Consider the following 20,000-nt stretch of genomic DNA (forward strand, 5'->3'; position numbering starts at 1 on the left):
GGTTGCCAGGCAAGTGAAACAGTTTGTGAGTGGTTGTTAGGGAGTCGCTGTACAGGTGATATGGTGTTCTGAGTGGCAGATAATGTCGAGATTTTTGGATCATTCATTCAGTCATTTTCCTTCATTTAGTCCGTTTATTAACCAGGGGTCACCACAGCAGAATGAACCGCCAACTATTCCAGCATATGTTTTACACAGCGGATGCACTTCCAGCTGCAACCCATCACTGGGCAACATCCATACACACTCATTCACACTATGGCCAATTTAGCTTACCCAATCTCTCTATAGCGCATGTGTTTGGACTGTGGGGGAAACCGGAGCACTCGGAGGGAACACACACCAACACGGGGAGAACATGCAAACTCCACACAGAAACACCAACTGACCCAGCCAAACTCAAACCAGCGACCTGAGTGCTGTGAGGTGTGTGTGTGTGTGTATGCGTGTGTGATCCGTCAGCCGCTGGTGAATCATGTGGCCGCTGTGTGACTCTGAGCGCCCGCCGTCTGTGTTTCTGCTTGGTTTGATCAACTCAAGCTCTTCTGATCACTGTTGTGTTTGTGTTTTGAGAGTTTCTGAAGCAGAGCATGAATCTTTGATCTGTAATGCGCATGTGTTTGTGCGGGAATCACAGTGACGGAATAAATTAGTGCTCATTAGCATAATTACTAACGTATTTACAGAATAAACCCTGGCTTCAGAGGGAGCTGCGCACAGTGACGGCTGAGGTTCACTGGAGGAGACTGTCAAGAGCTGATCAATATTTGAGCTGTTGGAAATGACTAAATATTATGAGTTATTTATTATTAGTCTCGTTTGAGTTCCAGGATTTTCTGCTTGTATATGCAGCTTAACAGCGTTTGATTAACTCTAAATACAGCTTAGAAAATGTGTTTAGAGAAGTGTGAAGTATAATCATGAGCTCAAGCTGATCTGTTCTGAATGTTTCATCTTGAATATCTCGAATGTCTGCTGTGCAGAGCGTAATCATCAGCTAATTCACAAAAATCAATACCTGTAATTGGTTTGTTATTTTTAGGAATCTTGAGTCCTCATCAACACATCAGTTTTCTACAGGACAGTGTGTGTTCAGTCTGTCAGAATCTTCCTGAATATTGAGTAAAGGGAATCTTCCTGTGTTTAAAGTCAATGACATGTTGAACACACTGCAGCTGCCTTTATTATGTGCATTAATATCTAGCTGGTGTGTGTGTGTGTGTGTGTGTGTGTGTGTGTGTGTGTGTGTGCGTGCCTTCATGTTTGTGTGCCTTCATGTGTGTCTATTTGTGTGTGCATATGTGTGTGTCTTGGTGTGTCTGTGTGTATCTGTGTGTATGTGTATGTCTCGTGTATCTCTGTGCGTGTGTGTGTATCTATGTGTGTGTTTTGCATGTGTGTGTGTGCATGCATGTGTGTTTCTGTTTGTGGGTTTATGTGTGTGTGTGCATGTGTCTGTGCACATGTCTGCATGTGTGTGGGTATGCGTTGGTATATGTGTGTGTGCTGTGTATGTGTGCCTGTGTGTGTGTGTCTTCATGTGTGTCTCTGTGTGTGCATATCTGTGTGTTTGTGTGTCTATTTGTGTGTGCGCATATGTGTGTTTTGATGTTTATGTGTGTGCGTGCATGTGTTTGCGTGTGTGTTTTGCATGTGTGTGCATGTTTGTGTTTGTGTGTGCATGTGTGCGTTTGTGTGTCTTTGTGAGTGCGCATATCTGTCTTGATGTGTGTGTGCTTGTGTATGTGTGTGCATGTATGTGTGTGTGTGCACGTGTGTGTGCGTGCTTGTATGTTTGTGCATGTGTGTTTCTGTTCATGTCTCCATATGAATGTGCGTGTGTGTGTGTTCATGTGTCTGTGTGTGCGCATGTGTCTGTGCATATATGTGTGTGCGTGCATATGTGTGCGTTTGTTTTTGCATGTGTGTGTGTATGTTTGTGTGTCTTTTTGTGTGCGCATATGTGTCTTGATGTGTGAGTGCGCGTGTATGTGTGTGCATGTATGTATGTATGTGTGTGTTTGTGTGCCTGTGTGCACTTGTGTGTGCGCGGGCTTAAAATGTGTGTGCATGTGTGTTTTTCTTGACGTCTATGCATATGTATGTGCGTATGTGTGCATGCATGTATGTGTGTGTGCATGTGTGTCTCTGTGTGTGTGTGTGTGTGTGTGTGTGCATGTGTCTGTGTCTGTGTATGTGTGTGTGCATATGTATGCATGTGTGCGTGTGTTTGCATCTATGTGTGTTTGTGTTCATATACCTGTGTGCATCTGTATGTCTTTGTGTGTGTATTTGCATGTGTGTGTATGCATGTGTGCTTGTGTGTGTGTGTGTGCGTGCGTGCGTGTGTGTGTGTGTGTGTGTGTGTGTGTGTGTATGTCTGCGCTTCTGTTTATATGTGCCTGTGTATGTGTGTGCATATGCCTGTGCCTGTGTGTGTATATATGTGTGCGCTTCTGTGTATGTGCTTGTGTGTGTGTGTGTGTGTGTGTGTGTGTGTGTGTGTGTGTGTGTGTGTGTGTGTGTGTGTGTGTGTGTGCAGGAGGTGGAGCTGTGCAGAGTGTGTCGTCAGGATAAGCTGGGCCTGACACTGTGCTACAGGACTGATGATGAGGACGAGTTCTCCATCTACGTCACTGAGGTAACTCAGCTCACCTGTTATTACCTGTTATAGCTCACGTTCACACCTGTACAGCTCATAATGTATGCAGCATGTGTTCACAACGGCATCCTGCTTTAATTTTCAGCAGATATATTAAGAGCAGTATAATGTGTGTGGATCGTCTTCATTAGAAGTCATGTCAGACTCATCAGGTCTCTGTAGCGGCGCTGTGTGTGTGTGTGTGTGTGTGTGTGCATGTGTGTGTGCGCGTACAGATCCATCAGTGTTCACAGGCTTATTAAAGTGTGCACTGCATTAAATTGAAGAGCAGAGAGCCGTGTCTCAGTGATATTACAGCAGCGCTTCCCAGAGAAAAGCTGTAGATTTGAGAAACACACACTGCGAGAGAGACGCTCGGCTGTTCACTCAGCTGCTGTATTTCATTAGCAGACGCTCAGTTTAATAAATGATCAGTATTATCAGACTCCAGCAGCGTCAGTCTGTGTGTCTCAGAGCAGATCTTGGAGAAGCAGTCGATTAAACTGACCTGATGGAGACTGGGGAACTCTCTATTGAGGCTTACTCTGATTGGACGCAGTCAGACAGACAGACATTGATTGGCTGATAAAACAGTTAACTCGTTTATTTTATGCTGTGAAGAATATAAAGTTTTAATTGTTCTTATTTATTTTATATTTAATTTATTATGTATTTAATTGTTCTGCAGCTCAAAGCTCTGAGATAGTTTTCTGTTGTCTGTAGGAAACCTCTGATCAAATAATTACAATTTATCTGTCTTAAAGTATCAGCAGAATTGATGAAAAACTACATTACCCATAATGCTGTGCAGGTAATCCACCAATCAGAGAGCTGCAGTGAGCAAAATAGTGCGCTGAAATTCTGAAATCACTTGAAATTTAAAATGAAATGGAGTATTTTTTTAAAAATCTATTAAAATTAAATGAGTTTGTGCTGAAATAAATACAAAATGTAAGATTTTTTGTCTAAAAAAGTGGCAGAAATTGTAGTTTGAAGCATTGTGGCTCTTTTGAATTTTAATTTCTTCCCGAATGCAACAGTTTATATGTTGATTTTTTAGTTAAGAATATTTAGAAAATATTAGTAAAGCACAGGACAAACAACTCTGTGCAAGAAAGAAGTACATGTAAATATTTGCACATAACTTTGCAATAAGCATCATGTGTTTGTAGTTCTTTCACATTAAATTTGATCAATTTGAGCATTTTTATTTTATGATTTATTAAAAACTTTCAGCTTTAAGTTAAAATGTCTCATGTATTTCCTAACTGAAGATTTAAAAATGTATGTATTTTCAGAAAACAAATGGAGAAATATATTGTCACAGAGAAGCGTGTGATTGGCTGAAGTCAGAAATCACCAGCCAATCAGATTAAATCCAGCATAATTCTGAATCATTAATGTTTGCTGTGGTTGTCAGGTGGAGCCGAACAGCATCGCGGGCCGAGACGGAAGAATCCGAGAAGGAGACCGAATATTACAGGTGAAACAGCTGAGATCATGAAGCGGAGTGTGCTTGAGAAACAGGAGGCCTACAGTAGTGTTCATCTGATCATACACTGCCGGTGGAACATATTAACCAACCAACCAACTAATCAATCAATCAAGAAAGAAAGAAAGAAAGAATGACAATCCAGAGTCAGAAAAATACACGTAAAAATCAAAGATAGAATAAAATGTGTAAATTCAGTGATTTTTTTTAATGAAAAATTAAGAGATTTTAAGTTCTAGAATTGATTTGAATTATTAATTAAACTGACTAAATTGATTATTGATTGATGACTAGGCTAATTGAGATTATTTGATTGTGTTTTTGAGATTATAAACACTGTAAAACCCAATAAGTTAAGGCAACTCAAAGCATTTGAGGAAACCGATTGCAACAAGTCATTTAGGTTCAATAACTAATCCTAATGAGTGCTGTGAACTTAATCCATTTGAGTAAATAAAGCAAGCTGAGCACAGTAAAACCCAGTAAATGAAGAGAACTCAAACCAGCTGAGTTCTGTAAAACCCAATAAGTTAAGGCAACTCAAACCGTTTGAGGAAACCGATAGCTACACATCATTTGAGTTAAACTAATCTATATGAGTACTGTGATCTTACTCCATTTAAGTTGAAGTAATGAGGTGTTTAATTAACTCAACACCTTTAACACTGAACTCAAAACTCTTTACAAGTGAGTAAAATTAACTTTCAGTCCATTTCGAGTTCACTACTCTCATTTACTCTGAGAAAGTGGACTGTTGCTGTTTTGTTGAGAAAGTTGTTTTGTTTCTACTTTGTGTTAATATAAATATTATGCATGAATAATTTTCCCTGTAAGGAGGGCAAATTTACTAATAAATTTAATAATAATTTATGCAGTTTAATCAGGTTTAGTTATGTTGGATTTATTGTTGTTTTTAGTGCATCAGAAGAGTTCACTACTCTTATATTCAGGTGTATAACTAGCTTTATATATGTATTCATATTTATTTTTGCTTATAAATAATTAATAAGTTGTCACTCCTAACCAGTCAGTGCTCTACAAAAAATAAAAAGAAAAAATTTACAAGCATTATAGATATTTTAGATCAGGGGTGTCCAAACTCAGTCCTGGAGGGCCGGTGTACTGGAGAGTTTACCTCCAACCCTAATCAAACACACCTGAAGCAGCTGATCAAGCTCTTACTAGACACACTAGAGACGTCCAGGCAGGTGTGCTGAAGCAAGCTGGAGCTAAACTCAGCAGGACAGCGGCCCTCCAGGACAGGGTTTGTTATAGATGCACTATTCTGAAGAAAAACATCCAGCTTATTTCTGTTTTCTGTTTACCATATTGATGTAGCGCTGCGTCTGATTGGCTGATGTGTGTGATTGACAGATAAATGGGCGGGACATTCAGGACAGACAGGAAGCAGTGGGCGTTCTCTCTAATGAGGAGAGCAGGAATATTGTGCTGCTCATCGCCAGGCCAGAATTACAGGTATAAACACATGAACATCTGCACCTTCATGTATCAGTCATAGTTATATTCATTATTAATTAATTAATTAATTAGACTATCATAAAGCTACAGTCAGGCTCTCTGTGCTATACACTAACCGGTTAGTGTTATGTTGTCACAATCAATAGATTGTGTTATACTCATGGTTATGGTTATTGATGAGCTAATATAGTGTATTATAATAGATGAATGATCTTGTAGTGATGTATTGTAGACAGAGCGATGCTTCAGTGATCCTGTATGTGTGAACTGCTGTATTAGTGTGTTTTCCTGAGTGACGCTGTGCTGTAGATTCACACAGATGTTATTAAACACACACACATGAGTCTACTATATGAGTTTGAATAAGAACACACACACACATGAGCTGAACGTGTGTTTTGAGTTGATGTGACAGAAGTGGAGTGTGTTTAATTGAGCTCATCATCTGCATATGTTAATATAGTGTGGGCTTATTGGCTGTGATTAAAGCTGTCACTTCTGATGAGTGTGTGTATGATTACATGCATCTGTGTGTGTGTGTGTGTGTGTGTGTGTGTGTGCAATCATCTTTGTGCATGTATCTGTGTGTGCGTGTGTGTGTGGCTGTGCATGGATGTGTGTGTGTGTGTGTGTGTGTACCTACCTGTGAGTGCTTGTTTACATGTGTGTGTGTCTGCATGGGTGTGTGTGTGCGTGTGCGCATGTATGTGTGTGCGTTTATCTGTGTTTTTGTGATTGCATGCATGTATGTGTGTGTGCAATCATCTGCTTGTGTGCATGTGTGTGCGTGAATGTGTGTACATAAATGTGTGTGTGTTTGTGTGTGTCTGCGTGCGTGTATACGCTTGTGTGCATGCATGTGTGTGTGTGTGCATGTACAAATGCATGAGTGTGCGAGTGTGAGTGTGTTTTTGTGCTTGTGTTTGCATATACTTGTGTGTCTGTGTGTGTGAAAATGCTTGTGTGTATGCATGTGTGCGCGCGTGCATGTGATTGTACATGTGTGTATGCATGCGCGTGTGTGTATCTAGGCATGTGTGTTTGAGTGTATGCGTGCATATTTGTGTGTGTGTGTGTGTGTGTGTGTGTGTTGCTCATCGACAGCAGAACACAGCAGCTCCTTCATGATGGACTGATTGTAGTTATGTCAGAGACTCCTCCAGCTGACATTAGACTGAGGAGAAACACACACACACACACACACACACACACACACACACACACACACACACACACACACAGGTCTATTCACAGCCTCATTTATGAATGAGTGAACGGCACCGGATAATTTCCAAGAGATATCTGCTGCGGTCTGAGAGAGAAAGCGGTCCAGCTCCATCAGCCAGAGCCAGACTCCCGTCTCCATGGTAACAGAGACAGATGCTGCAGAATCAGAGCAGATCTTCAGTGTGTGTGTGTGTGTTTAGATGAAGCTCAGTCAAACACACAAACAAGCAGCGTGTGTGTGTGTGTGTGTGTGTGTGTGTGTGTGTGTGTGTGTGTGTGTGTGTGTGTGTGTGTGTGTGTGTGTGTGTGTGTTCTGTGCTGTTCAGGAGGAGCCGTGGCTGGAGGACGAGCACAGTGAGTTTCTGGAGGAGCTGAAGATGGAGATGCTGGAGGAGCAGAGGAGAGAAGAAGAAGAGGAGGAGGAGAAGGTGAGAGACACCAATACCTGAACATCAGGACCAAACACAGACACACACAGACACACACACACACACATGATAAACACTCACTCTGCCTCAGTGTCTTGTTCTCCAATACACATATCTAAGCATCCATCAGTTCATTTATATGTGAAGCAGTTGTCGGTCTGGTCCTGAAGGTGTGCTCACTTTCAGTCCGGTCTCTCTTAAACATCGACTCCGGCAGTTCAAGACCACTGCTCTAAAACAACCACAGAGCATCAAAACTATAATGAGATTCATTGCTCTGAATACATATTACTTTAATGACTACTATTATTGTACACTCAGCGGCCACTTTATTAGGTACACCTGTCCAACTGCTCGTTAACGCAGATTTCTAATCAGCCAATCACAGGGCGGCAGCTCACTGCATTTAGGCATGTCAAGCGGATCTGCTGCAGGTCAGAGCGAGCATCAGAATGGGGAAGAAAGGGGATTTAAGTGACTTTGATCGTGGCATGGTTGTTGCTGCCAGACGGGCTGCTCTGAGTATTACAGAAACTGCTGATCTACTGGGATTTTCACGCACAACCATCTCTAGGGTTTACAGAGAATGCTCCGACAAAGAGGAAATATCCAGTGAGCGGCAGTTCTGTGGGCGCAAATGCCTTGTTGATGAGGCCAGAAGCCAGAGGAGAATGGCCAGACTGGTTCCAGCTGATAGAAAGGCAACAGTAACTCAAATAAGCACTCGTTACAACCGAGCTCTGCAGAAGAGCATCTCTGAACACACAACACGTCCAACCTTGAGGCGGATGGGCTACAGCAGCAGAAGAGCACACCGGGTGCCGCTCCTGTCAGCTAAGAACAGGAAACTGAGGCTACAATTCACACAGACTCACCAAAACTGGACAATAGAAGATTGGAGAAACGTTGCTGCTCTGATGAGTCTCCATTTCTGCTGACACATTCAGATGCTCGGCTCACAATTTGGCCTCAACAACATGAAAGCATGGATCATCCTGCCTTGTATCAGCGGTTCAGGCTGGTGGTGGTGGTGTAATGGTGTGGGGGAGATTTTCTTTGGGTCCATTAGTACCAATTGAGCATCAACGCCACAGCCTACCTGAGTATTGCTGCTGACCATGTCCATCCCTTTATGAGCACAGTGTCTCCATCTTCTGATGGCTACTTCCAGCAGGATAACGCAGCATGTCATAAAGCTCAATCATCTCAGACTGCTGAACATGACGATGAGTTCACTGTACTCAAATGGCCTCCACAGTCACCAGAGCTCAATCCAATAGAGCAGCTTTGGGATGTGGTGGAACGGGAGATTGGCATCATGGATGTGCAGCCGACAAATCTGCAGCAACTGTGTGATGCTATCATGACAATATGGAGCAAAATCTCTGAGGAATATTTCCAGCAGCTTGATGAATCTCTGCCATGAAAGATTAAGGCAGTTCTGAAGGCAAAAGGAGTCCAACCCGGTTCTAGTCAGGTGTACCTAATAAAGTGGCCGCTGAGTGTTGATCCTGTGTATGTCTGAGTAATCCTGCTTTTTAATCCCCCTGCAGGCGAGAGTGGCTGAAGAAGAGTCCATCACAGCCTCCTGCTCCTACAGCCCTGAGCAGATCCTCCAGACGGACCCATCAGAGATGAGCGTCCTCTCCCAGATCCAGAAGCGTCTGTCTCGGTGTCTGCGTCCGGATCAGATCAGCCCATCTGAGACTCCAGAAGCGGAGCGTTTCCAGCAGCTGCTGGAGCTCAAGTGCCAGATCCGAAACAGCGGCGAGTACGACCTGCTGTACCGCAGATCCGTCCAGTGCAGCGGCGCCGAGAACGAGCTGCGCTTGCTGAACCAGGAGCTGCGCAGCATCCAGATCCAGTGCCAGAACATCATGCAGCGCCACAAGACGGACTCCAAACTCCCAGAGATCCAGGAGCATCCCGAGCGGTCGGATAAGGACAGCTCCAGTGCGTATAACACGGCGGAGAGCTCCCGCAGTACACCCCTCGCCACAGAGAGATCTCCAGAACACAGAACGCTCAGCCGCCGTCCCGAATCATCCATCAGGAGCGCCAGTCCGGATCACAGCAACCCGTCAGAGTCTCCAGACGAGATCTCCAGCAGGTCCCTGCACTCCAGGATCCCGGTGCATCAGTACCGGAGCTACATGCAGATGATCCAGGAGCAGACGGCGCTGGAGTTCGGGATGATCAACATGAGCGTCCCGCAGGAGGACAATAAGATGGAGTGGAAGGTGAAGGTGCGGAGCGACGGGACCAGGTACACACTGATCACCCTCATCTATCATTAACAGTCTGAAGCACACCACTGAATCTGTCCTCTCCTTCTGCTGCAGGTACATCACCAAGCGTCCGGTGCGGGACCGTCTGCTGCGCGAGCGAGCGCTGAAGATTAAAGAGGAGCGCAGCGGAGGAATGACCACCGACGACGACGCCATGAGCGAGATGAAGATGGGGAGATACTGGAGCAAAGAGGAGAGAAAGCAGCAGCTCCTGCGGGCGAAGGAGCAGCGGCGGAGGAGAGAAATGATGCAGCGCGGCCGGACGGACACCCACAACACCTCCATCATGGAGATCAGCCAGCGCAGGAGCACCAAGAGGAGGAACAGAAGGATCCTGGACAGCTGGATCACCATTCAGGAGCTGCTGAGCCACGGACACACAGCAGCAGCAGAGGGCGCCAGAGAGCACAGCGCCTTCCTCTCCGTCACCACCGTATGACTGACTGTACCCGCCGGGTACGATACCTTCTGCCTCGTTCAATGCGGCACTTTTTATGACAGATGACTCTGATATTTTCACAATTTGTTAATGTTTTATAAGCGAGAGTTACACTGCATTGCTTTTATTTTATTTATTTATTTTATTAATTAATTAATTTATTGATTTATGTATTTCGGTTGCTGTGATATTTCATGGATGAGAGTAATTCACTTACAAAAATAATCATTTTGACATCCGACTTCAATTTCAATCTGGACATTCATTTATTTTCCTTCGGCCTTTATTTATCAGAGATCACCACAGCGGGATGAACCGCCAACTATTCCAGAATAGGTTTTACACAGCTGATGCCCTTCCAGCTGCAACCCAGTACTGGGAAACACCCGTACACACACACACTCATACACTATGGCCAGTGTAGTTGATCAGTTCCCCTATAGCGCATGTGTTTGGACTGTGGGGGAAACCGGAGTACCCGGAGGAAACCCACACCAACACGGGAGAACATGCAAACTCCACACAGAAACACCAACTGACCCAGCCGAGACTCAAACCAGAGACCTGAGTGCTGTGAGGTGACAGTGCTAACCACCGAGCCACCGTGCCGCCTGGAGGGCAACAGTAGAGTGTATTTTTGAGTGGGTTACTCTCATATTGTTTTATTAGTTTATTCTTGCTCTCAGCATCTGACGCAGCTCTCAGTAATGTTTACATCTCAGCGAGAGGAGAATCTGACAGCAGATCACTTCTCTGAGTCTCTGTTCAGAATTTTCAGAGGAATCTACTGAACAACACCAGCTCTGAACAACTCCTGTGTAGCTCGACATAAACCACTGTAACTACCTCAACGCCTGACACACACACACACACACACACACACTGTCACTATCACTCACACTTACACATATAAACACACACAGATATATATATAAACACACACGGAGAGACATACAAACACATACAACCACACCCTTACAAACACACACACACACACACACACACACACACACACACACACACACACACACACACACACACACATTAATAAAAGTTTAATTAAATTGATTTAAAGAAATTGAAAGAAAATTATAATTTAAATTATGATGAAAAATAGATTACACACACACATACATTAACACACACACACACAAAAAGACACACACACTTCCAAAGGTCATTAAACCTAAAAAAAACAACACAATGTTAACACAGAAAATAAAAGTTGAAGTTTTCAGAATTTGTAGAAAACAATAACAGAATGTCAAAATGTAAACTGTAGATGTCTAGAAAAACAAATTGCAGACTGAAAGAAGTAAGTTTATAATTTCAAGAGGGAAAAAATCAGAATTTCAAAAAGAAAAAAAATCCTAAATGTTGATATGTCAGATTTCTTAAGAAATTTCCAGACTGTCAAAACATTTATTTTGAATTATTAAAAAAAATGGCAGAATGCAAAACGTAAATTTAGAGTTTCAAGGGGAAAAATACAGAATGGTGAAACTTAAACTAAAAATTTCAAGAAAAAAATGCAATAAAAATACAAAACAACAAAAAGCCAGATTGTTACAACATAATTTTATTTGCAGAATGCAAATTTCTAGAAAAAATGGCAGAATCTCGAGGTATTAGATACAAACAAAACAACAATATCAAAAAAGTGTTTGTTAAAACATTAATTTAGAATTTAAAAAATATGAATGTGAAACATAAATTCCAGATTTCCAAGGAAAAAGGTATTCCAGAATGTTGAACCACAAATTCAGAATTTCAAGGAAAAAAATAAAAGGCGAATTTTAATTTAGAGTTGCAACACAAGAATTCAGAATTACAGAAAATCCAGAATGTGAATTTCAAGAAGAAAAATCCAGAATGTCGACATGGAAATCAGAATGTCAAGATGAAAATGCCAGAATAGAGAAATATAAATTTAGAATTATAGAAAAAAATTATTAGAAAAAAAGTCAGTGTCAAAACGTAAATTTAGAATTTCTAGAAAAAATGGCAAAATCTCCAAGTCTAGAATACAAACAAAACAACAACAACAACAAAGCCTGATTGTTAAAACATAAATTCTGAATTTAAAAAAAGAGAAATATGAATTCAAGATTTCAAGAAAAAAAAAAAGTGTTCAGAATGTTGAACTGTAAATTCAGAATTTCAAGACAAATGGCAGAATCACGAGATGTAAAGTTAGAAAACAAAACAACAACAAAAACGCCATAAGATGAGGTTTTAACATAAATTCAGAATTAAAGCAGAAATTCTGAATGAAAAAAAATCCAGAATACAATTCCAGAATGAAAAAGAAAATCATAATTTATTAGATAGATTACACACACACACACACACATCCAATGGCCATAAAGGAACACTGATTTGACCAGCAAATGGGGTTTTATCACTGCATCAGTCCTAGTTAATTTTCTGAAAACTGAAACACACACACACACACGCACGCACGCACGCACGCACGCACACACACACACACACACACACACACACACACTCTTCCTCTGGTATTAATGCTTCCTAAACCAACAGTACTGTACGCTTTCAGTTCTTCAATGATGAGTTCAGAGTTTGTTTTAAAGCAGCGGTTGTAGATTTGTAAACGTGTGTGTTCTGTGTTTAGTCTGATTTGAAGAGCTCGTAGTCGTCTCTCTGGACCAGCTGAATGTGTGGTCTTTGTGATATTTTGACATTAATAAACATATTCTTCAAATCTCCCGTGTCATTAAGGAGTCTCTCGCTTTCAGAATAGTGAGAAATACACTGCGCTATATAAATACACTACATTTACACTTCAGTTTCTGGAAGTGTCATATTACATCACATGTCAGCACAAACTAACACACACACACACATTCAGCAGATTTCACTTATTTAGTGGGAGCAAAAATACTGTGTGTGTCTCTTTAAATGCAAATTAGTTGTTTCTTCCTGCCCTCTTCCAAAAGTGGGCGGAGTCTTTACAGCCTGAGCTTCAGATACTGCACTCTGCTCAGTTAATACTGCTGATTCTGGATTTCGAGTTGGTATCTTTGCAGAATTTTAACGCTCAAATAAAACTTGATATAAAAATGATTTTTTTTTTATTCACATATAAACAGAAATGTTGCTCAGAATAGCCTTAGTGAAGAAAATGTCATCTCTCATAACAGATATATTTAAGTCAGAATAAAACACTTATTCTGAGCTGTACATTAATTAAATCACAGAATAAGTGCTGATTATGAACGTGATTCTGTCTGAAATGATGAAACTCTTCTCATTGTCGAGTGGTTTGCAGGATAATGGAAGATAATAAGTGTTTGAGGTGAGGATGAATGCTCCGGCGGTGTGTTTGAATGTGTGATCCTGCAGTGTGTGATTGATCAGAATCCTCCAGCGCAGATAAACTCTCTCGTTAGCGGACGATGATTAGCGCTGTACGTCTGCTAATGATGTGCTGCTGCTGTCACTCCACATATTTATGGAGCAGATGATCTTTGATATGCTAATCCAAGAGCAGTAATGTCTCTCTGAGTGGCCGGACGCTCATTATTATGCAGATCAGCAGAGCTCTTCATTATCTGCAGAGCTGATGGAACACACACACACACACACACACACACACACACACACACACACACACACACACACACACACACACACACACACACACACACACACACACACACACACACACACACAGCTGTAGCTTTTAGACTGCTTTTCAATTATTTTTATTATGATGCTACTAAAAAAACACTGAAGTAAAATAGTAAACAATTTGCTGGACATTTTAGATTTAAATATATATATTTAGATCTAACTCAGCGGGCACAGGGCATCAACATGACATCAGATTGACGTTGTACTACAGCATTGTGGGGACATTGCATTTTGTTCTGAAACAAAAATCAGGTTATTGTCAAGGTTCAACGTCCAACCTAAAATCAACCAAATATCAACATCTAATGATGTTACAGTTTGACGTTGTGGGGACGTTACCACTATGACGTCTATTAAACGTTGGATTTTGGTTGCCATACCTGACGAATAAACGTCAGTATCTGACGTCAAGATCACTTGGTTTAAGATGTTGGCTTGACGTTGGATTTCGGTCACTTTCCGACACAACCTAAAATCAACCAAATATCAACGTCTAATGATGTTACAGCTCGACGTTGTGTGGACGTTACCACTATGACGTCTATTAGACGTTGGATTTTGGTTGCTATACTTGAATAAACGTCAGTATCTGACATCAATATGATGCTGGTTTAAGATGTTGACTCGATGATGGATTTTGGTCACTTTCCAACACTAAATCAACCAAATATCAACGTTTAATAATTTTACAGCTCAACGTTGTGGGGACGTTACTACTATGACGTCTATTAGACGTTGTATTTTGCCATACCTGATGAATAAATATTAGTATCTGACATCAACATCAATTTAAGATGCTGGCTCGATGTTGGATTTTGGTCACTTTCCAACACAAAATCAACCTAATATCAACGTTTAATAATGTTCCAGCTTGACGTTGTGTGGATGTTACCATTACGACGTCTATCAGATGTTGCATTTTGGTTGCCATACGTGACGAATAAATGTCAGTACCTAACATCAATATGATGCTGGTTTAAGATGTTGACTCGATGATGGATTTTGTTTACTTTCCAACCTAAAATCAACCAAATATTAACGTTTAATGATGTTACAGCTCGATGTTGTGGGGACGTTACTACTATGACGTCTTTTAGACGTTGTATTTTGCCATACCTGATAAATAAATATCAGCATCTGACATCAATATCACTTGGTTTAAGATGTTGGCTCGATGTTGGATTTTGGTCACTTTCCAACCTAAGATCAACCAAATATTAACGTCTAATGATGTTACAGCTCAACGTTGTGTGGACGTTACCACTATGACGTCATTAGATGTTGGATTTTGGTCGCCATACCTGACGAATAAATGTTAGTTTCTGAAATCAATATGACGCTGGATTTTGGTCACTTTCCAACAAAACCTAAAATCAACATCTAATGATGTTACAGCTTGACGTTGTGGAGACGTTACCACTATGACCTCTATCAGATGTTGGATTTTGGTCGCCATACCTGATGAATAAATATCAGTATCCGACATCAATATGACGCTGGTTTAAGATGTTGACTCGACATTGGATTTGGTTTCCATAACAGAAGAATAAATGTCAGTATTTGAGTAGTTCAGTATGAAATAACCAGAAACTCGAAATGTAAGTTCAGATCGGGAACTGGAGCTCATTGACAAGATAAGAGGTCTGATGGATTTAGACTAGAGGGTTTTGCATCTGAACTCTTCATATTCTGAGACTGATCCTGTTGATTTTTTGTTCTGTTACTTAAAAAAAAACACTTAAAATAAAATAATTCAAACTAAAACACACAATTGTACTCAAGTATAATATGTTAAATAAAAAGAAGACGAAGAAGAAAAATAATAAAAATTAATAAAAATAAACAATTATGTTTCAGAATTGCAAGGAGAAAATGACAAAATGGCAAGACAAACGCTCGAAAGTTTCTCAGAGCATTTTCATTTACAATTTTTTTTATGTATTTTCTGGAAAAAAAAAAAAAACGACAAAAGAAAGAAAGAAATAATTAATCTACATAATTTTCATCCATGTTTTGTTTTGCTGACATGAATCAACATAACATGGTGAACAAAATAACTTTTAAAGTATAAAGTATAAAGTATAAATGCTGATATTTATGTTTAAGTTTAGTTTAAAGTATAAATGCTGATATTTATGTTTAAGTTTAGTTTAAAGTATAAATGCTGATATTTATGTTTAAGTTTAGTTTAAAGTATAAATGCTGATATTTATGTTTAAGTTTAGTTTAAAGTATAAATGCTGATATTTATGATTATTAATGTAGTTATTTCTACTATTCAGCATTTTAGTCAGTAAACTGAATACCAGTAATGGCTCATTAATTAAAGTAATGACACTTTTACACTTTTATACACACATGAAGCCGTCTGAGATCTGCTGGAGAAACACAGGAGTGTGAAATCATGATGGAAATAAAAGAGTAAAACAGAAAATGTATGAGCGTTATTATGAGGAATCAAACTGTGTTGGGTAATTATAGTAATATATTAACAGATTACAATTTTAAGCCAATCTCACTTTAAAAATTACGCATACTTTCACATCACGTTAACTATAGGAAACTAAACTTTTGGCTACTTTTTTTAAAGGTAACATTATATTGCTGTAACATCAAATTTTATTATCACCACTGGGAATGAGTGAGTGTGTGTGCGCGTGTGTGTGTGTGTGTGTGTGTGTGTGTGTGTGTGTGTGTGTGTGTGTGTGTGTGTGTGTATTAACTGTGCTGAAAGAGAACCAGAGCTTCATCTGAAGGCTGATGTTATTATTAAAGATGGAAATGACGCTGAGATCTGCCTTTGATTTCAGATGCAGAAACACAATAACTCATATTGCATATTCAGCCCTGAGGACGGCAGCCCGCGGTGGACACACACACACTCACACACACATACACACACACACTCACACTCACTCACATTACAGCAGAAAAGGAATGTATTATTCTTAAATGATGTAAATGAGGCAGAAGTGCGGCAGCAGCAGATTGGGAATGTTCGGCTGATGAAGCGAAAGTGGATTAAAGTGAGTGAAAGAATGATCTCATCCACGTCTGTATAAGCCTATAAAGGAGGACAGGAGACGGTAAACACATTTACTCATTTAGCATAATCACACTGTCAATGTGACCGCTGGAAAGACGAGGAGAGAGTTTGTGAAGAACATATCTGTATAAATGTGGAGCAAGAGAACTAATGATCAGGATTTACAGGGAAAATAAGATTTTACGTCTGAGAAAAGTCCAGACTCTGAGACAGAAACACAGAAATACAAGGCATAAATGGCAGAATGGTGAGATGTAAAAATAGAAAGAGAATTGGAATGGTGAGAAGAAAAGTCAGAATTACAAAGACAAGATTGACGGGGGAAATCTGTAAATTGCACACATTTTGAATGAATTTTTAATGTGTCAGAATTTCAGGAAAAAATGGCAGAAACATAAATTCTAGATTTCTAGAAACACTAAAGGGAAGATTATTAAAAATTATACACAATGCAAAACATCAATTCAGAATTTCAATAAAACAAATTCCAAAATGTTGAAAGGTAAGTTTATAACTTCTAGAAAAAAATCCAGAATATCAAGACGCAAATGTATAACTTCAAGAAAAAAATCCAGAATATCAAGACGTAAGTTTATAACTTCTAGAAAAAAATCCAGAATGTCAAGACGTAAGTTTATAATGTCTAGAAAAAAATCCAGAATGTCAAGACGCAAGTTTATAACTTCAAGAAAAAAAATCCAGAATATCAAGACGCAAATGTATAACTTCAAGAAAAAAATCCAGAATATCAAGACCTAAGTTTATAACTTCTAGAAAAAAATCCAGAATGTCAAGACGCAAATGTATAACTTCAAGAAAAAAATCCAGAATATCAAGACCTAAGTTTATAACGTCTAGAAAAAAATCCAGATTGTCAAGACGTAAGTTTTTAACTTCTAGAAAAATATCCAGAAAAAAATCCAGAATGTCAAGACGCAAGATTATAACTTCTAGAAAAAAATCCAGAAAAAATCCAGAATGTCAAGACGCAAGTTTATAACTTCAAGAAAAAAATCCAGAAAAAAATCCAGAATGTCAAGACGCAAATGTATAACTTTAAGAAAAAAATCCAAAATGTCAAGACTTAAGTTTATAACATCAAGAAAAAAATCCTGAATGTCAAGACGCAAGTTTATAATGTCTAGACAAAAATCCAGAATGTCAAGACGTGAGTTTATAACATCTAAAAACAAATCCAGATAAAATCCCGATTGTCAAGACATAAGTATATAATGTCTAGAAAAAAATTAAGAATATCAAGACGCAAGTTTATAACATCTAGAAAAAAATCCAGAAAAAATCCAGAATATCAAGACGTAAGTTTATAACTTCAAGAAAAAAATCCAGAATGTCAAGACGCAAATGTATAACTTCAAGAAAAAAATCCAGAATATCAAGACGTAAGTTTATAACTTCAAGAAAAAAAATCCAGAATGTCAAGACGCAAATGTATAACTTCAAGAAAAAAATCCAGAATGTCAAGACGTAAGTTTATAACTTCAAGAAAAAAATCCAGAATATCAAGACGTAAGTTTATAACTTCAAGAAAAAAAATCCAGAATGTCAAGAAGCAAATGTATAACTTCAAGAAAAAAATCCAGAATATCAAGACGTAAGTTTATAACGTCTAGAAAAAAATCCAGAATGTCAAGACGCAAGTTTATAACCTCAAGAAAAAAAATCCAGAATGTCAAGACGCAAATGTATAACTTTAAGAAAAAAATCCAGAATATCAAGACGTAAGTTTATAACGTCTAGAAAAAATCCAGAATGTCAAGACGCAAGTTTATAACTTCAAGAAAAAAAATCCAGAATGTCAAGACGTAAGTTTATAACTTCTAGAAAAATATCCAGAAAAAATCCAGAATGTCAAGACACAAATGTATAACTTCAAGAAAAAAATCCAGAATATCAAGGCGCAAATGTATAACTTCAAGAAAAAAATCCAGAATGTCAAGACGCAAATGTATAACTTCAAGAAAAAAATCCAGAATATCAAGACCTAAGTTTATAACGTCTAGAAAAAAATCCAGAATGTCAAGACGCAAGTTTAGAACTTCTAGAAAAACATCCAGAAAAAAATCCAGAATGTCAAGACGCAAGTTTATAACTTCAAGAAAAAAATCCAGAATATCAAGACGCAAATGTATAACTTCAAGAAAAAAATCCAGAATGTCAAGACGCAAGTTTATAACTTCAAGAAAAAAATCCAGAATATCAAGACGCAAATGTATAACTTCAAGAAAAAAATCCAGAATATCAAGACGTAAGTTTATAACTTCAAGAAAAAAATCCAGAATATCAAGACGTAAGTTTATAACTTCAAGAAAAAAAATCCAGAATGTCAAGACGTAAGTTTATAACTTCAAGAAAAAAAATCCAGAATGTCAAGACGCAAATGTATAACTTCAAGAAAAAAATCCAGAATATCAAGACGTAAGTTTATGACGTCTAGAAAAAAATCCAGAATGTCAAGACGCAAGTTTATAACTTCAAGGAAAAAAATCCAGAATGTCAAGACGTAAGTTTATAACTTCTAGAAAAATATCCAGAAAAAAAATCCAGAATGTCAAAACGCAAGTTTATAACTTCTAGAAAAAAATCCAGAAAAAATCCAGAATGTCAAGACGCAAGTTTATAACTTCAAGAAAAAAATCCAGAAAAAATCCAGAATGTCAAGACGCAAATGTATAACTTCAAGAAAAAAAATCCAGAATGTCAAGACGTAAGTTTATAACTTCAAGGAAAAAAATCCAGAATGTGAAGACGTAAGTTTATAATGTCTAGAAAAAAATCCAGAATATCAAGACGTAAGTTTATAACTTCTAGAAAAATATCCAGAAAAAAAATCCAGAATGTCAAGACGCAAATGTATAACTTCAAGAAAAAAATCCAGAATGTCAAGACGTAAGTTTATAACTTCAAGAAAAAAATCCAGAAAAAATCCAGAATGTCAAGACGTAAGTTTATAACTTCAAGAAAAAAAATCCAGAATGTCAAGACGTAAGTTTATAACTTCAAGAAAAAAATCCAGAAAAAATCCAGAATGTCAAGACGCAAATATATAACTTCAAGAAAAAAGTCCAGAATGTTGCAACGTGAATTTCAAGAACAAAATGCCAGAAATTCAAGATATAAAATGCCAAAATAAGAAACATGAATTAAAGAAATGATGAAGAAATGTCAGAATGGTGTAATGTAATTTCAACTTTACAAGAAGAAATGGCGAAAAACAAGTGATGAAGTCAAAATGCCAAGACAAAAAAAGAACATTTATTCATGTTAGCGTACATTTGGTCTTCA

The 20,000-nt window shown here is 38.8% G+C and overlaps 2 protein-coding genes across 6 annotated transcripts in view; one reads left to right on the forward strand and one right to left on the reverse strand.

The window, feature by feature from the left end:
* Window positions 1–11,036, forward strand: part of LOC100537263 (PDZ domain-containing RING finger protein 4) — a 30,290-nt gene extending 19,254 nt beyond the window's left edge. The window contains exons 4-9 of one of the 2 annotated variants that reach the window (XM_073942444.1): window positions 2,543–2,641; window positions 4,062–4,124; window positions 5,508–5,609; window positions 7,166–7,267; window positions 8,821–9,533; window positions 9,610–11,036. In XM_073942444.1, coding sequence (XP_073798545.1) covers window positions 2,543–2,641; window positions 4,062–4,124; window positions 5,508–5,609; window positions 7,166–7,267; window positions 8,821–9,533; window positions 9,610–9,994 — 1,464 coding nt within the window. In that variant the 3' untranslated portion in view covers window positions 9,995–11,036. Of the gene's footprint in view, window positions 1–1,980; window positions 2,642–4,061; window positions 4,125–5,507; window positions 5,610–7,165; window positions 7,268–8,820; window positions 9,534–9,609 lie in introns of those variants that run through there. The other variant, XR_012400021.1, reaches the window with a different exon arrangement.
* A 524-nt stretch (window positions 11,037–11,560) lies between these two features.
* Window positions 11,561–20,000, reverse strand: part of gxylt1a (glucoside xylosyltransferase 1a) — a 43,867-nt gene continuing 35,427 nt past the window's right edge. For 2 of the 4 annotated variants that reach the window (XM_073942449.1, XM_073942446.1), the window contains one exon: window positions 11,561–13,577. In XM_073942449.1, coding sequence (XP_073798550.1) covers window positions 13,566–13,577 — 12 coding nt within the window. In that variant the 3' untranslated portion in view covers window positions 11,561–13,565. The remainder of the gene's footprint in view (window positions 13,578–20,000) is intronic. The other 2 variants (XR_012400022.1, XR_012400023.1) reach the window with 2 other exon arrangements.

The sequence above is a fragment of the Danio rerio genome, chromosome 25 (genome assembly GCF_049306965.1).
Source record: "Danio rerio strain Tuebingen ecotype United States chromosome 25, GRCz12tu, whole genome shotgun sequence".
In the NCBI taxonomy this organism is placed as follows: Eukaryota; Metazoa; Chordata; class Actinopteri; order Cypriniformes; family Danionidae; genus Danio; species Danio rerio.